Raw genomic sequence first — 19575 nt, forward strand, 5'->3', positions numbered from 1 at the left:
TACCAACAGAAGTTTAATAGAGTGGAACCTTTCGTATCCGAACTGATATAGTGAGACATAAGTATTCGGATAAAGGAATTTTTAGATTTTCAGATAATAGAATAATCACTTTTCTGATACTAAACTTCATTTCCTTAAATAGAGGTCAAGGAAATTGACAGTTTGGTGAAATATTTATAGATTCTATATCTTTTTCGCTGCCCAATAACTGAAATTTTTGAATACAAGTAACGGTGTAGAAGTTCTAATAACAGAAAGTTCGGATAATAGAACATTCGGATTATAGAAAATTTGGATAGTAGAACATTAGGATAACAGAACGTTCGGATAGTAGAACGTTCGGATAGTAGAACGTTCGGAAAGTAGAACGCTCGGATGACAGAACATTCGGATATTAGGGTATTCGAATAATCGATTTTCGAATACAGGAGGTCCTACTTACTTCGTAAATCTTATATTAAATTTAGACCCCTCTCCAACTTTACTAAAATAAATTGGAATTTTTAATTTTTGAAACAGTTGCACCTACAAAGAACGTCCACTGCATAAACATGGAAAGGTACTAATTTCTATAAAAAATATTCCTCACCATCGCTGACAATTTGAACCATATTTTTGTGAATCGATTTGAAGTAAACACTTCGTGTATATGTACTGTGTTTCATAAGATATGTACATAATCTAGGAAATGAAATAGATACACACAATGTACACAAAAATTCATATAAACGTTTGTCTTACCTCGTTTATTCTCAAATCACAAATATTTTTATATTTAAAAAAATTCCCGTTACAAAAATTATGGCAAGATAACGTTTATAGAAATACAGTGAAAAATACGTTAACTGATTTTGTAACGGAAAATTTTTAAGTATAAAGAATCACTACGATTCGAGAATAAGAGTCAAACGTTTTTGTGAATTTTTTCCCTGTTTCTCTGATTCATTTTTGAGGTTATGTTCACATGTTGTGAAACGTTCTGTAGAGGGCCAACAACAATGCAACAGGAATGTGAACGCCAGGAACCTTTTTCAGAGACTTCTTTACGTGTTCTTGGCACGGTGTCGTGCTCGAATGTGTCTTTTCTCGTGTCTCGCCGGCATCTTCGATTCTATCTCGAATCCTTTCGATGCACGTATCGATGTTCTCTATTCTTCTTCATCTCGCTATCGTGTTACTGTCTTCACACGTCACACGTGACTTCGCCTTTCTCTATGGAACTATTTACATGCTGATCTTGTTTGTCTGTCGCCATTCCTATTGCCATTCCTTCGACCTTTGACCAAAATTTTTGCGATCTCCGTGCAAAATACTTCACACGGTTCGACCATAAATTTATCTGAACACACAATCATAATAGAAATTTTTCGTATGATTTTAATGGTTTTTTACGTGAATCATACGAAATGGATTTGCGAGAAAATATATGTTGTGAATAAGTATTTTACAATCCCCGGAAATATCTTTGATACTCCTTTTTCCAAATGGCAGGCGAAATTTTCTGTCTCACTAGTCGGCACGATTTTTCCGGTTTAAAAAGTTTCTTAGAACTTGATTCGTCGTCGTCTTGTTCTAATTTAGCTTCTACCTACTGTTTCTTCTTCCTCGAATTCAAGAGGAAGGTAAAAAGTGTGTTGCATAATATTTTGAAACCTTCTGTTTTACGACCCTGAAATACGGTTTGATCTAAAACTCATCAAATATAAATTAAAATTACAATTTCATATAAGACATTAACGATTTTTATTGTAAATGACACAAAACTGTATCTTCTCGAGGAAATATACCGTGGATAACGATTTCATATGGTCTAGAAACATCAGTAATACTTCCTTTTCAAAATGGCGGACAGAAAGACAGTCGAAACCTTACGCTTCACGACTTTCCATAAGTCCCTTACCTTGAAACAGACGACAAAAGACTGAAACAATTTGCAAACTTTCGAAAGACTTAACCTGCGTCACTGTCCGCCATCCTGAAAACGATGTATCAGAGCTGTTCCCAGACTCATCACAAACATTCCAACCACTAAGTATACAGGGTGTTCCACGGAACACTTACCACGATTTTTCAAGCACTTCCGGTGTGATCTGACGAAAAATGTTTGAAACAAAAGTTGATCAGTTTTTAATCGGCTACATGCTGCAAAAAAATGTTCAGGAAATTTTTACTGAAAACCGATGACAAGTTGAGAGCTTTCGAATCAATGATCACTCACGTGACTATAGCGAGGTCACCGGTGATTCATCTGTAATCCACAGTTATCAAACTTTTTGTAGATCTACGAACCAAATATTTCAAGATTGTACTATGGGTCACGATTGACCCAGCCGCCGTCTTTGACGGTTCGTACTCAAGGGTTAACTCAACAACTCATCGCCCGATTTCTAAATTATATTATCTTTATTTTTCAAAAAAATTTAGAACTAGTTGTTTAAAAACTAGTAGAGATAGAACATTTAAGAACTACAGACTCGTTTCGATTATCGAACTGGAACTCGTGCCCGCGCCGTGACATTATTGTAGGGTCTTATACGGAGAAATGTTTCAGACCCTCGTAAATTCGTTTTTGTGTCTGAAGACCAAGCCTCGGCAATAAAAGCGGAGGGGCAACAAAGTATGCGCTTGTCAGGTTCCACGCCCCCCTCCCAGTAGCGGGGACAATGCGTGGACAAGAACCGTTTAGAACAAGCCAGACGATAATCGAGAGGAGTCTGTAAAACGACGGACTGCTACTCGGAAATTCCAGCACCGTTTGTTCCGACTCGACACGTATCGAGTCCATCGCTACAAGGTCGTGATCCACGACCCGACGAAAAGCATGCAGCACACGGCGGAACGGTCACGTAGTGGACGCATCCGTTCCGTCGCGGGGTGAGCTTCGACAATGTTCCAGCCGCGGAGAATTCGCTGCCGCGAAACCGACGGAACGTGTAACCGTCGGCGCAGAAGTCGATAAACGGTCGAAAATAGCCCGCCTGAACGTATGTAAACTGTAATCGCCGGCGCGCGCCTAACAAGCGCCTGGATCGGCTCCTCGTTCTTCGTGGCCCCCCACTTTTTTTTACCCCCTTTCATTATTTTCTCCCGATCGTCATATTAAGGACCGATTATTCCATATCGATAGCTAGGATCAAGAAGATCTATTTATCCGGTGAAATTTAGTGAATCGCTGGCCCGTGTCTAAACCACCACGGAAGTCCGTGAGCTGAACTCTCTTTGGATCTTTTCAAATAAACTTCATCTCGTCGCACCTTGGAGCGAGCGTTTGCTATTGTTCGCGTGGTTGAATGACCAGCGCGAACAGAGGACGACGGAGGAACAAAAGCGTCGGGGAAAATAAATGGGATTTCGAATATACGCTACGGATAGACTGCCCCCCCTCCTCGGCCCCTCGACGTTGTGAATAACAATTTCGGATATATGACCGAGCGTACCCTGGATTTCTGTCCAGGCGACTCTAATACAACACACGGTTTGTCACGAAGGTTCCCCGAATTGAATTGAAACAGACGAGTTTTCGTACAGTTTGACGTCGGTTTTAGTCACAGACTTCTATATACAGGGTGGTCTAAAACTGCCCACAATCTTTCCGGGAGTTTCGATAGTCAGATGGAAAAATGTTTCGAACAAAAGTTGATCACCTTCCTATTGATTACAAATTGCAATATTGCAAATTTAAGGAAAAGTATTGTTGAATGAAAACTCAAGGTCACCTTGACTTTTTGTAAATGGTGCTACGTATTTTTGACTGCGAAACGTTATAGGCGATGTCAAACTGTTGAAGTGACCTTGAACTGAGAAATCGTCACGAATCTGCCGCCACAATATTTGCACAATTCTCGATTTCATTCACGGTACATAATTTAGATTGGAAACAAATGAACGTACACAAATGAGTACCCTTCTGTAGATTATTGTCTGTTATTACATTATTGAGGAACCTATTGGTTTCTATTGTTGGGTATGGTGCAAATATTGTGGCCACAGATTCGTGGCGACTTCTCAGTTCAAGGTCACCTCAAGGTCATAGTATACACGATCATTCAATTCTTCTCAACGTGGCCTTGACTTTTTATTAAAAAAAAACTTTTTTTGAATTCGACGTATTGCAATTTGTAGTCGATAGGAAGGTGATCAATTTTTGTTCGAAACATTTCTATCTGCCTGAAAAATCGCGAGGATTGATTTTTAGACCACCCTAGATGAGATAACATTTTTTAAAATATTGTAATAAATAGCTATTCAGTAGCTGATACTATAGTGTGTTTGATTATTGCACTACTTTCTCGTTTCTATAATATTAAATTTCCCCCTTAATTTAACCCCTAGAGTACGAACCACCAATGACGGCGATTGGGTCAATCGTGAACCATAGCAAAATCTCGAAATATTCGTTTGATAGATCTATGAAAAGTTCGATAATTGTGGTTTACCGATTGGTCACCGGTGACCCGGTCATAGGAACGCGAGGAATAATTGGTTTGAAAATTCTGAACTTGTCATCCGTTTCCAGTAAAAATTGGTAATTTTTTGTATTGTCTTCAGTAATATGACGTGACTTATAGTGATGGACTCGAGACGCATCGAGTCGGACCAAACGGTTCCGGAATTCATGAGTACGGGTTGTCGACTTCATTTTTTTGCCAAATCCTGAATTTGTCATCAGTTGTCAGCAACAATTGGCAATATATTGTGGATCTTTAGTAATATGATACGTATGGTATGATGATTTGTTCCAAGAGTTTCTGATTTTAATTAAAAAAGTCATTTTTTCAAGGACATTTTACGGTTGTGATTTTTGTTAATTTTACGAGTTTGACTAAATAATTGAGAGAATTCGAATAGTTGCTGATTTTTGGCGTCAATATAGTTGGTCGTTCAAGGTCTCTTAAACATTTTTTTGTTACACTTCGCAGGTTTGTGAAAGTCCTCAACAGTAGTAGCGGGCAATTTCTCTTTTTTGCTACCTCTTTGGTTTTTTGCGTTGAAAACAGCCCTCAAAGTTTAATGTGTATTTGCCTATTTTCCTGTAAATTGTACTTAAAAATTGTAGTAGATATAAAAAAACATTTGCAACGAAAATTTTATGATTTTTTATAATTTGTGAAACTCTGCAATGAAATTGTTAAAAATCCGTTTATTTATAAATATATTTAAAAATCTAGGTTCCAACAATTTTATTGTATAGTTTTAGAGGGTTCAGTGAAATTGTTAAAAATATGTTTATTAAATGGGTAATAATATCTTTTATTCTCGACCCATGAACAATGAATGGATTGAATGTGAGGTAATACAAGTAAACTATCTAACGTAACTTCATCATCTGTTTATTTCAAATATTATACGTCACTTGGTATTTAAAATCATAATTTATTCTCGTATTGACATCTTATTTGTATATTACATTTATGAGCAATAGTACAAGAAAAATGGTGGTTCGTGAAGTTACTACTAACAACGAATTGACCGTGAACCGCCAACTACGTAAGTTGACGCCGGGAATAGTAACGTTTGCGCGGCGTCTGAAAATAAATGGAATTTACTCCCTTTTACAGAGACCAATTTCCTTTCGGTCCCATTGATTTACGTTACACGAGCCAGCTTTCCTCCTTCCGGCAGACACTCCTCGAGTCCGAAATACCCAAGGCGGTTGATGCTGCACACGGACCGAGAATTGTGTCAAGAGGAGACGACCATATACTTCCATGTGCTCCTCTCAAACAGTATAATTCAATAGAATCGAGTGCAAAATTCTTAATCTCTCAACCTCTAGTCTGTGAGTAGAGTAGAGTCTTCCGTATCCGAACTAATAGACATACATAAGTGTTCGGATAATAGAACAATCACTTTCCTGATACGAAACTTTGTTTATTTAAACAGAGGTCAAGAACATTGATGCTTTGTTTAAATATTATAGATAACAAAATTGAAGTAGAACATTAGGATAACAGTACGTTCGGGTAGTAGAACATTAGGAGAATAGAATGTTCGAATAGTAGAATATTAGAATAATAGCAGGTTCGGATAGTAGAATATTAGGATAATAGCAGATTCGGATAGTAGAATATTAGGATGACAGTACGTTCGGATAGTAAAAAATTAGGATAACGGAACGTTCAGGCAGTAGAACATTAGGATAACAGAACGTTCGGATAATAGAACATTTGGATAACAGAACGTTCGGATACGAGAACATTACGATAAAAGAACGTTCGGAAAATGGAACGTGTGGATAGTAGAACTTTCGGATAGTAAAAGCTTCGGATAACAGAACGTTCGATTAATAAAGTATTCAGCTAACGGGTGTTCGGATACGGAAGGCTCTACTGTATTATATAAATTTCTGAAATTTCAGAATTAATACTACCTCGACAATGTTATGTGAACATGAGTTAGTAAAAATGATGCAAAATGTTTAATTAGCGGAGTGTCGCCATTTTCTTAAGACAATGCAGACATTATCGTGGGCGTGATTAATTTTTTAGTCGGTAGGAAGTGATTAATGACGCATTTCTCGCGCCGAAGAGCCTCTTTCTTCAGTCACTCTCGTCCAACAATAGTAGTTTGAACAAGCTTTTTTGCAGTGCGGGTACGTCGAAGAATACAATACTTACACCGGGTGTCCTGTTAATTTTGAACATCCAAATTATTTTCTCCACAATTGAAGATATGAAAAAAGTGGTTGAGAAAAAAAGACGTCATCGTGGTCCTTGAACGACGTAACTTTTTTTTAGTCATTTTCTCATATCCTCGATATTATGAAAATAATAATTTAGACGAATATAATAAAGGAAACATCCTGTAGACACTATTACAAGCTACGAAAGGTGGTCACTGGTGGGTTCTGATTAGAATGGCACCTGGAACGGAACATCAGTCTTGTAGTTAGAGGTTAGAAATAATGGCTGCGACTTTGTAGGTCACGTGACCAAACGTAGCTATACTCTATTTGATCTGTCACGTGATCCAGCCACTTTATTATGGTACTCTCAGACTTAGTTAGTAAAATTGTACAATCTAACATAATATTATAGTAGTCAGCTATACTAACCAAACGAAACGTTCCCTTTATCTGATGGTAATCTCCAGGATTATTTTCATTGGAACGTAGCAGCAATTCTGTCCTTTCATCGATAAAATGCATCGACGACAAGTATATTTCATATTTTGTCAGTTTCTGTCATCCATGGCGGGATGAAAAAAAATCACAATCAAGAGAATTTGCTAGTTTCATAAAGATCCGAATATATACACGGTGGGCAAAAACTCGTGGTACAACTAGGCTTGGACTGAGACTTCGTATGAAACAAAAAATTAATCGAAAATGCAACATAATTTATTCACACGTTAGTTTATTGTATAGCACGAGCAACGTTTTTGTTCAAAAATATAAATAGCCACTTTTTGCCCACCCTGTATAACTGATCAAATACGACCAGCACAATCGCACGATCACGGACAGTTCAGCACTCGCACCTGTTCATGCATACGATGCAATGAGAGTTTTGTTTAGGCTGTTCGAGTAGCTGTTTTTCAAAGGTGAAAGCACGATCAGCACAAATTGCGAGCGCACAAATAGTCTCATCTTGCGTTAATAGTAAGGGGCACCTGCATCGAAGCAAAGAGCAACTGAATATGCGTCTATAAGGTTCAGCAACTTCCCTTACTCTTCTGTATTGTATACCAAATCTGAGATTAATAGCTTAGACAAATCATAGAGATAGCTACATGCATATAGCCTTACTTAATGCTGTCTATAGGTAGGGCTTGTGGCATCTACAATGTCATAAATGGACACCTATGCAATAGGGGAACACTAGTTCCTATAGTTCCTAGAGATAAAGTTGGGAAAGTTTCCAAACTTCAGACTAGGGACGTTCGACTCTTGGAAGCAAAAACAGCTCTTATGTCTCACGAGTAGAGCCCAGAGCAAGGTGAAGAGTAAGGTCAAGACCAATACCAGAGTCAAAGCCATAAGAGAATGGGGGATCTGTGGTCAATTCCAGAGTCAAAGCCATAAGAGAATAGAGGGTCAAAAAAGTGAGTGAGAGATTCAGCCATCATGAGACTATATTGTTCTTGGTAGGCTAAGGTGCCTGGCTCTGTCGAGATTAGGTGATTGGGGATCGAATAAGTGTGACTTGGCCCCACGATCTTACTTTCTCTGACTGGTCAGTTTTTCACTGGGGATCTTGGTCCTATGGTACTGTCCTCTTTTTTGTTATGGTTCCCTAGTTTCCAATATACTGCAAATAATTACCGTTTCTTACAATGGGAGAAACGTTAGTTCCACGTGGAGTGGAACTAAAGTTTTATGAGTGGCTCTACTTGTGAACAGCACTAGGTTGAATCACATGGTCTCTGCAGGTTTGGATCACATTGTGATCATCACGTGGTCCTCACTTTTCACGATCACATGGTGTCCATTTCCTGTTGATCTCGATCTAGTGGTCCACTGTTCATGATCACATAGTTTCTATCCTTCTTAGCCACTTAGCCCCTCCTGTTCTTGACCACGTAGACTACTGTTTACGATTATACGTGGTCTCCGACGATCTTGACCACGTGGTGCACACACCGTTTTCCGATCATGTGCACATTGATGTTCTTACAAGGGAAGGCACGGAAGTGTCCCCCTCCGATTTTGACGAAATTTCGTATATCTGTTAAGCAGTCAAAAATAAAGGATACATATTTTTTTTTATCGGCTGGAACGCGACTTTAAGGGGTGAAACCACCTCTCGAAGTTTCGACCCGAAAGTATTATCTCCAAAACCAGATGAGATACATGAAAACTTTTAATGGACGAGGTTTGCGGTTTTTTATGTAGAATAACAATAGTGTTAACAAATTGTCCAAAATATAATTTGTTTATGATAACAAAATTTTGGACGAAAACTTCGAGGGATGGTTTCACCCCTTAAAGTCGCGTATCAGCCGATAAAAAAAAATATGTTTCCTTTATTTTTAACTGCTTAACAGACATACGAAGTTCCATCAAAATCGAAGAGAGACACTTCCGTGCCTTCCCTTTCCCGTTCTTAGTCACGTGGTCTCGGTAATGAATTAAACTACCCAGTGGGGAGGGTGGAAGCGTTAGCCTTGTAGACGCCCATTTAGTTGCTCGCTACTTTAGGGGTAGATTGATTGGTGCACGTGGACTCCGTTGCCGATGCTATAATAGGGGATTCAATGCGCGCGTTCACTGTGTTAGAGAAAGCTCGGTGCTTAGGGTGTTTTAGACACTAGCCTCCTGAACTGGAACACTGGTTTTGCATGGTTTCACTCTGCGAATTAGAAACACACGGTGATTCCGGTGACATTTAATGGAATACTTGGTCATGTGATTGATGTTAAATAATTGGCCGTTTCAATTTAGGTGCACGTAAATAAATTTCAACATTTCGATTTATTGCGTTCGGCTTCGTGGCTTGTCAACGGGAATTGGATTTATTTTATGTATCGTATATACCGGGTGTTCTGAATGACGTGATTGTAATTGTAAAATTTGCTCAACACGTATTTATATGACACGATACAATATTTTGAATTTGTCGAAGATATAACTATTGTTTATGTAAAAATCATATTTTATTTAATTGAAAGTGTTATTAATCGGACGGAAATAATTATCGGTCGGACTATTTGAGATATCGCAAAAATATATTTGGCAAAATTTCGAGTCCGTGAATAAGATAGTATTATTTGCAAAAATGTTATTACAAAAAACAAATGATTTTCAAATAATTAGGTTTATTTATCGATTACCCCCCACTGTCTTTATTTACTATAACCTAATTCGGAAAATAGAGTAAATTCTCGGTAACTGCTCGAAGGATCCTCTACGTTAAATTCTTGTGCTTCATTCTTCCTATGTACTGGGGCTCAGCTAAAAATGCAGTTCACGAATCGACACAATTCACAAAGTGCAGAAATTGTGTCACCTCTGTAATAACTGCTCCAAAGCGAGGGCAAGCTTTCGAGCGTTAATCGAAGATTTACTGTGACAGTATTCTATGTATAGAATAAAATCAATACAAAACCGTATCTTTTTAAAGAGTATGAAAAAATTAAAACTCTAACGGAAGAAATCAGTTGTGTATTTAAAATACAATAAGAAAATTTTCAATGCAATTTGAATGTAGAATCTACGGAACGATCGTCAACAGCGGACGGAAAGAAAAATGGCGGTTGGGTGTCGGAACGACACGATAATTACGAGAGACAATGGTGGACGGCGGGTCGCGGTAACAAGCTTGTTGTACAAATACGTGGGCGTATCGGGCGCATCTCTCTATTAAACGTTTTTGTCGCTGGGACCGACATTGTTCAGCGGTCGCGCAACATCACACGACGGGGGATGAATAGCGGGCCGATAAGAGCGACACTCGAACGCCCAAAGATGAGCGTTTGTATTTTCTTGCGTTCGCGCCACCGCACTTAACGTTAGAACTACCGAATCCGTCAAAATGGCGGACCTCAGATTTCTTGTTTTAGAATTTTTGAAATCGTAAAGGCTTCACTATCAGAATTTATACTGCTTTTTAGTTTATCGTACACATTTTGTTGATGAAAAACATTGACCCGATTCCTCGGGGATGCTTCTCTAAAAATACTTTTTCTTGAAAATTGGTGGAATGTCTCTATATTATACATATTATGTTAGGTGTACTCGTAAGTACAGTAAAACCTGGATTAGTGTCCGAAAATTGGGACTGGAGCCCGGGTAATTACTAAATAGAGGAATTGATTCTAAATATAGAATCAATGTTGAACGTAGAAAAGGACCAGTGAGTGAAACAGAAAGATGAACTGTGACATGCAACAATGACGATTTTTTATTTTTGTTTTTTTTTTCAATAAAACTTTTACTGTCGTATTTGTGAGCTTTTTATGATGAAAATGATACCAAACACGGTATAATTTGGATCATATTTACTTATTAATTATTTATGATACTTAATCAATATCAATAGGTAAATATAATTCAAATTGTATAATGATTGGTCCCCTTTTAATCAGAAAAATCTAACAAATACGTTAGTAAAAGTTTCAATGGGAAAAAAGAAAAAATACGAAAATGTTCATTGTAATGTTTTTTGGGCTCTCGCCGTAGAAGGGCTTCAAGGGGGATCCCCTTTAGTGGTGGGGATGAACACCGAGCGCTTATGCTGTAGATATTTTCGAGTACTAATCCAAGTTTTACTGTAATCCACGTTTCATTGTGTTATAATATGGTGTATTTTAAATTAAAAATATTTTTCTGACTGGTCATTGAACAACAATGGTGCAGGGTGTTATGAAATCAGTACGAATATAGATGAGACAATATAAATCCTTGGTTTCCATATGAAAATATGTTGGTTTTTTCAGCAAGTAGTGGATTACTTTTTGGTGCACCGAATACAGGGTGGCATGTAAGTCACTTTATTGTTAAAACAAATCTAATACTGTAAATCTTCGATAAACGCTCGCAATAGTTTCAAACACAGCTCGAAATAGTCGAAAGTTTTATGAATTGTGTCAATTCATGAACTGCATATGCCAGTAGTGGGGATGAAGCAGAAGCATTTAACGTAGAGATCCTTCCAAGCAGTTATCGAGAATTTACTGTAACTGCATTTTTTGTTTTGTTAACTATCTGTATTCATGAAATATCTGTATTTATTATCTCTTGTCTGCCCCTTGTGTCAATTTGACACATTTTCCTTCTAAGAAAAAATGTTATTCCGTCATCTGCAAGTGAATTTATCTGAGGCTCTGTGACTTTTATTTTAAAGAATTTGCAAATTTAACTGCTTGCCTTTCTTTATTATATTAATTTTTGACCACTGTGTCAATTTGATACCTAGGGACAAATTAAGTTGGGAAATGTGAGCGACGGATGAGGGTAAACGTTATTGAATTTTTAACTGGTGGAGTGACTTACTGGACACCTTGTATATAATATGTTGCTCAATTTTATTCCATATAAATTCAATGCTGGTAGTTCTGGTGTTAAAGAAGCGTTAGCATTTTCCTTTCTCGTCGCTTCATTCGATATTTTTTCTGCGTTTTTAAAAAAAATTTAATCACCGATTGTTGCACATCTACGTTACACACATGCATATGCATAAATACGTATGTATGTATGTATGTTCTTGATGGATACGGTGAATCAGGAAAGTCTTGGGTTTTGTGTGGTTCGCGTGATGTAGAAGAAAATATAAGGAAAACAGTGACTTGAGAAAAAAAAGTAATCTGGTACAGTTGGGCTGAGAATGTTGCAGTTGCGCTATACGGGAAAACTTTCCTATGACGATTAGTAATATTTTATTTGTTCACTATGATTTGAGTCGTAAATTTCTTCAGCTACGAACGTCTAAACTATATTCAATTGAATTATAATAATAATAGAAACGTTTAAGTTTAATAATGATTACTGAGTTTAAGACACAAACGCAATTGAAAGGGATTTGTAAAAAGGTGGTATTGGAAGATATTAGAATTAAACTTCAACAAAGGAGAATAGAAATTATTTGCAACTCATTCTAATATGTAGTTTACGTAAAACTAAAAAAGTAATGGTGGACTACTTCTGTGAATAACTGTATATACAAGGTGCGTCAATAAGAACTACTATCTAAAATATTATAACTAACTACCTATTAGTTGTACCAAAAAACGTTTTAATGAATTATACATATAACAATTTAAGGGGCGCATTGGATACATACAATTTGATTTCATTATATCTTATTTTTGTTTTAGATATCAAGGTGACCTTGACTTTTTTTAAGGCCAATGCATTTTTTTTAATACCATCATGCCATAGGTCGTTGAATTCGTCCTTCTATTGGCAACAACGTATCGTTAAAAAAAAGATGCATTGACCTTGAAAAAACTCAAGATCACCTTTATATCTAAAAAAAAATACAAAAAAATTAAACTGTATCCATTCGATGTATTCCTTAAAATGCTACATTAGTTATTTAGATAGTTCTTATTGACTCATCCTGTATAATATGCTGTGGTATTGTATAAGACAGTATAAGTCTAACATTGTGTTTATGTTGAGACATTTATGAGTTAATTTATAAATAGATTCAAAGTTAATTATTCACAAATATCATAAATTATAATTAAATTGTATCGAGGAGAATTTATACTTCTGTGAATAAACTGTAGATGCGGAAGCACAATCATCGGCAGTAGCCCACGGTTTGATTGAGCGTGACCGAAAATCACCAACGAGATCGCTGCCAACTGCTGCACACTGCACACGATACGGAAGTCCGTCGCTTCACGGTTCTGTGGCTCACTTCACACGCCTCGGTTACGCGGCAAGTGGAAGCGGCGGCGCGGTGACTGCCAGAAGGAGAAAGGAGTGTGTGATGTCAGACACAGTACCCGTTGAAGCCTCGACTTGTATCACTAGACTGCGAATGTTTACTAACGGGTGTCTATGAAGTTTCGATCCGTTTTTTTCCTACAACACCGAAAAATTCGATGGATTTAAATCGTAATTAAGAATCACTAGAATGTTTTTGCATTTGTGAAATACATACAGGGTACCTATAAAATTTCTATCTATTTTTTGGTAAAACAGATTTGGGAAATTCTCTGTCACGAATTCGTATCAGTAGAATTTTTCTGTTATAACATAAAGGTTTGAAGTAAGTCCCTATCTAATTGCGGTGGAATTTAGTAAATTCGCGTTGCTAGAACGGTTATGCATTTATAATATAAGGGGTGTCCATAAAGTCTCTATCAACTATACTATACAATACTTACAAATTATGCGGTAACATATTGATGAACAAGAGGAAACAAGACAGAAATGCGTGGTTAGTTAAGGAAGCAGTTACCGAATCTTGTCCAACTCTCTCTATAAGCGCGTTTCTAGTCCCAATTGATGTGACTGAAAAAAAAAAATACATATCACACTAATCTGTCAAATATAACGGATTAATTGACGCTATACCGCACCGATTTTGCAGAACAATTAAAAAACTAGATTATGAATATACAAGGTATCCTAATAACACGGAATATTCCGAAACACGCCTATTCCTCGCAATCAACAATAATCGAAAAATTTGTTTCCTTTTTTCCTAGTTGAAGTTTCACAGGTACGACAAGCAAGACTATAAATTTTCAGTTGCAAATATCTAATTGTCAGATAGAAAGCCTCAGCTTGCAAAATGGCGAAGAACTTTTCAATTCACGTTTCCACGAGGAATACCCGTCTGTTCTGAAATGTGCCATCTTTCTGGGATACCCTATATATATTCTATACTAATATCTCAATCAAATATACAGCGTGTCCCATAAAAATTCATCATTATACTTTCTCAGATATTCATAGTCAGTGACCCACCCGGTATATCAATTACAAACTACATAAATAATGAACCATATGTTACCCACTGATTATTTCCTTCGTATTTTCTTCTGCATGACGCCGAACCATTCGGAACCTGGACTCCGAAGACCAACTTCAGAGTTCACGATGTACTTCTCTGACACACTGTATATTGTATACTATACATATATATATATATATATATATATATATATATATGCATTATAGGCATTAAAACTTTACGTAATATCGTCAAACACGCTGCATATATACACGGTGTACGCATAATACGAAGCATGTGACGGGTGCATCCGTGCATACAATACGCAACCTCCTAATTATAAGGAACAGAAGGGTGAAAGGTGCGAGGAAACGTACGTGTTTTTTACGGGGATGTTTTTCTTTTCTTTTTAATCGTGGCCCCCTCGTTGGTTTTCCAGCGATCTCGAGAAGTACTTCGAGTATCAGGGTCAGGACTACATTTGCTCGCGGCCTGACGACAACGGAATGCACTCTTGCAGCAACTTGCCGCCGCTCAAGTTCGGTGAGTGCAGACTTCGATGCCCTTAACAATAGAATTTTTTTTGTCTCTCTCTCTCTCTCTCTTCACATGCGGTACTTCCCGTTCCTGTGGAATATCGATGAAACTATATGTGTCGAGAAAGAACAGACGTCGATTCGAAAATAACGGCCACTTAGGCTGGAATATTCATTCGTTTCACTTAAAAGTTATTCAATTGAAATTGAAACACTTAATTTTTGCAAGTTCTATGTGTGTTTTTTTTTGTTATTTGTTACTGTATTTAAAATGATTAGTTAGTCCCTCGCTGTTCCGTTTCCAAGATGGCCGCCATTATGAACAGGATTGTCTTACGATGATCTTTGAGTTTAATGAAATTCGAAAGAATAAATCTAGAAATGTTATTTACTTTAAGGTTTCGTTGTAGATTCTGGTTATTAGATTTGTTTATAGGTTTTTCTAATTTTTTCTTCCTATTTCAAATCATTACGTGAATTTTAGGAACATCGCTGCTCCATTTCCAAGATTGCCGCCATTATGAAAAGGATGGTCTTAAGATAATCTTTGAATTTAATGAAATTCGAAAGAATAAATGTAGAAATGTTATTTATTTTAAGGTTTCGTTGTACATAGATTTTGGTTATTAGATTTTATTTTTCGAATTTTGTCCAATTTTTTTCTTTATTTTGTCATTTAAACGAGTTTTCGTAGAATTTCCTTTATGTATAACTTCACAACGTTTATTTGTTATTTTAAGTAAAACAGACTAGGATGACAGTAATTCGGTAGGTGGCAATAAATGGGTCTTTTACCGTAGTACTTCATAAAATGGAAATTTATAAATTTTCGAAACTGTTTTTACAACATTAGGCAGAACTTGTCTGAAGTTTTTAGTGGTTCGTTTAACGAAACATATTATACAATAAAATTGAATAATAATTTAATATTAAATACAAAAAAAATGTAGTCCACGATAAACATTTATCGAGCAATAATCTCATTTAATAAATTCCATGTCACGGATATCATTGCACGGGTTAAATGAATTTATTATCAAAATGAAATATATTAACTGATAAATTTAAATTTAGAATAAACTTTTCGCAAATAAAATTTCGTCGAACAATAAACTCATTTATACGCCAGGAATATACTATTGTTCACCGAATGAATTAAACTGTAATTCAATGTCCAATGAAATTTATTAAATGAATCGAGTTTGAATGGAACGAAAATATCAGATGAAAGAAATTGAATGGACTGTATATGTATGTATATGTATATTTCCACGTGTGGCGATGCGGCTGCATTGCAGTGGCTATTCATTTGATTCTCCGCTTTTAGGAAACGTGGTTTGCAATCACACCGCGTTGCCGAACAATAATGCGACGTTCATCACCAACGACACCTGCGTTAATTGGAATTACTATTACACGGAGTGCAAGGGTCAGGGCAACAATCCATTCCAAGGAACGATATCGTTCGATAATATCGGTCTTGCCTGGGTCGCAATATTTCTCGTGAGTGTCCTACTTCTCTCGCGTGTTCGGAAAATGGAAAGATCTCGAGCCGGCCAAATCGTCGGATACCCGTCCGATTCTGGAATATTTTGCCAAAAACACGTGCTCGAATATAATTCATTTACTTTTAACCAAGTTTCTTAAGCTGCGTCTACACTACATACCGAAATAGTGTTGTGTAACAAATTGTTATATGACACGGTTACACATTATATTTTTTATAATTTGTTACAAAAGTATACCTTCTGGACAAATCTGTAACAAGAATGTATAACATTTTACATTTCATTATTAATAATATAGTGTCAAACTGGATGCATAACTTATATGCTATATAAAGCTGCGTCTCCACTATGTAGCATAACACGTTATATAGCGAAGTTATAATACTTGTTAGAAAAATAGGAATTTTACATAGCATTTTTTGTGTCATATAGCAAGTTATATGTTATCCATTATGTGTGTCACCATTATTAGTAATGATATGCGAAATAGTATGCAAACTTGTTATAGACTTGTACAATATATATAATCTCGTAACAAGTTATGAAAATATGTTGTATTGCAAGGTTATACTACAATTTGTTATGTAACACTATTTTTCTACATAGTGTAGACGAAGCTTAACATGAAAAATGTTATACAACATTTATCTTCCTCTTTTCCTAATAAGTTTTATAACTTCGCTGTATAATATGTTATGCTATGTAGTGTAGACACAGCTTTTGTCGAAAAGAAACTACATAACACAGGCAATCCTAGTATGACGCAAAACCTCAGATTCGATCGGTGGATTCAAAAGCAAACTGAAGTCATAATATTATTGCTTTTTTGTAAATGTTTAGCTTCTGGTAATTACTTAGATATAATTCTATAGTTTTAAGGTTGGAAGTTTATTTGAATAAAAAGGTGAAGGTGAAAGTTTGGCGTGGGAAGTTTTCAGCGCCATGATTATTCCATTTGACAATTCTTCTCAAGTTCTATTTAATACTGTAATTAAAATTTCCTTCTTGTTTTAATAAATGTAATAGTTGTTGATCCGTTACTTTTTATAAAATCCAATGATTGCCTCTGAAAAAAAATTGAAAACAAATGTTTCTATCGATAATATTCGCCGTTTTTCTCCAATACCCGGACGCGTTTTTTTATAAAGAATTAGGGCGGGAAATAGACAAAATTTGTAGTGTATTATACCATCTTATTAACACAATAGTGGAGTTTTCATTGGTACATTTAATAATAAATAACCTATATCAAATTCTTTATCTTTTTTTTATTCGAAATTTTTTATCTAGATAAAAAAGTTATGTATTTTGGCTTGGTTTGCACTACTTCAATTAAATATTATTTTATACACAAAGTTTTATTCGCAACGTAATTAGTGTCATACGTGGGTTATCTGTATCCAATATACATATGTATATATAATTTATAATAATTATATATAAATTATTCGTATGTGTTTCTGGTATATTTTCGAACAAAGCTATTGAGTTATTTGACAAGCTTCATCTAAATATTTAATTACTGCTAATTATTGTAATTATCTTTTAATATTTAATTATTTTACAATTGTCACAGGTAATTAGTCTTGAGGGATGGACAGACATAATGTATTACGTGCAGGATGCTCACTCCTTTTGGGATTGGATTTATTTCGTCCTTTTGATTGTGGTATGTTTAAATACACGAGTAATCGATTTTTATTTTATAGGGAGTATACAGTAGAAGGATCATTATAAAAATGACAATAAGTATACAAATTTTGCGAATTTGTGAAAGCATTATTGTAAAAATAATTGTAGTGTACAATGTTTATTCAATACAAAGAGAAAATCAACAAGTCAACAAAGATAATTGAATAAAATTTTACGTTTTGATATTTTCTACTTATTTCTATTAATAAATAAAACTACAGTAATTGATGTCTAATAATAAAAATATTTTTATTAATTTTCATACAATGCAACACAAGAATAAACTGGTAGATTTAATATGATGGATAAAGAAGTTAAATATATGCAAATAATTATTAAAAATAAAATGAATAGTCGTATAACTATTTGAAAATTACTTTTTATCTACTTAATATTCCCATGTGTGCATCTTGTTATTATATGTGTAATTAAGATAATGGAGCTTCTACTGCAATTGCGCCTGATGTGCCAAAGATAAGTTATTTCCAACGAACGAATGTTTCTGAGAGTCTTCTAACAATATAGCCGTAGATAATGGTAGGCGATGAAAAAAATTAAATCAGCGAAATTGTTATAATTTAGTTAATTAATTGTTGGAACTAAGTTTTTTGGAAACATGAGCTTAGAAAGTGTTATAAAAATTTTGAGGTGAATAAAATGGAATTTTTCAAGGTCAGGGATGCGTTATTGTAGATTGAACATTTGATTTGCAGATTGGCTCGTTCTTCATGATTAATCTGTGCTTAGTCGTAATAGCAACACAATTCTCAGAAACGAAAAAGAGAGAGATGGAAAGAATGCGATTGGAACGGGCACGGTTTCATTCCACATCAACCCTTGCGTCGTCAACGAACACATCGGAACCTACCACGTGTTATGCAGAAATTGTTAAGTGAGTATTTCAAAAGAGATTGATATACAAAAATCTTTTGTTGTATATACATGTATATACACAAAGATCCATGAATTTCTTAATTTTTAGATCTTACAATTTTCAAATTTTCAAATTCGAAAATTTTTGGATTCTTGAATTTTCAAATTTTCAGCTCTTAAATTACTAAAATTTCAAATTTTATGCTCTCAAATCCTAAAATCTTTGGATTCCATAATTTTCAAATTTCCAGACCCTAAGTTTTTCGAATTCTCACGCTTTTAAAGTCTCAAAAACTTACACATTCTAAAATTGTCGGATTGTTAAATTTTCAAATTTTCAGATCGTGCAGTTTTCAAATTTTCAATATCTCGTGTTTCGGCCTTTCAGATCCTATGATTTTCGGATTCTCAAATTTTCAAATGTTCAGATTTTAAAGTTTTCAAACTTTCAGATCCTAAAATTTAACTTCCCATTGGTTAATTTTCCAATTTTTTCAATTTTCCAGTGTTTCACTTTCTCAAACTTTTAAAATTTTCCTATCCCTAATTTTAAAAATTTGTTGAATTTTCAGTTTTCAAATTTTTCTGGTTTTCTACTTTTTTGCTCACCACTGTCCA

General features: G+C 35.4%; 1 protein-coding gene across 1 annotated transcript in view; it reads left to right on the top strand.

Moving 5' to 3' along the window:
• Positions 1 to 19575, top strand: part of LOC107185505 (voltage-dependent T-type calcium channel subunit alpha-1G-like) — a 126388-nt gene that overhangs the window by 58511 nt on the left and 48302 nt on the right. Inside the window, 4 exon segments of the mRNA XM_015573197.1 lie at positions 14788 to 14891; positions 16212 to 16387; positions 17969 to 18061; positions 18798 to 18976. Coding sequence (XP_015428683.1) covers positions 14788 to 14891; positions 16212 to 16387; positions 17969 to 18061; positions 18798 to 18976 — 552 coding nt within the window.

This window comes from Dufourea novaeangliae, unplaced genomic scaffold (genome assembly GCF_001272555.1).
Source record: "Dufourea novaeangliae isolate 0120121106 unplaced genomic scaffold, ASM127255v1 scaffold48, whole genome shotgun sequence".
Taxonomy (NCBI): Eukaryota; Metazoa; Arthropoda; class Insecta; order Hymenoptera; family Halictidae; genus Dufourea; species Dufourea novaeangliae.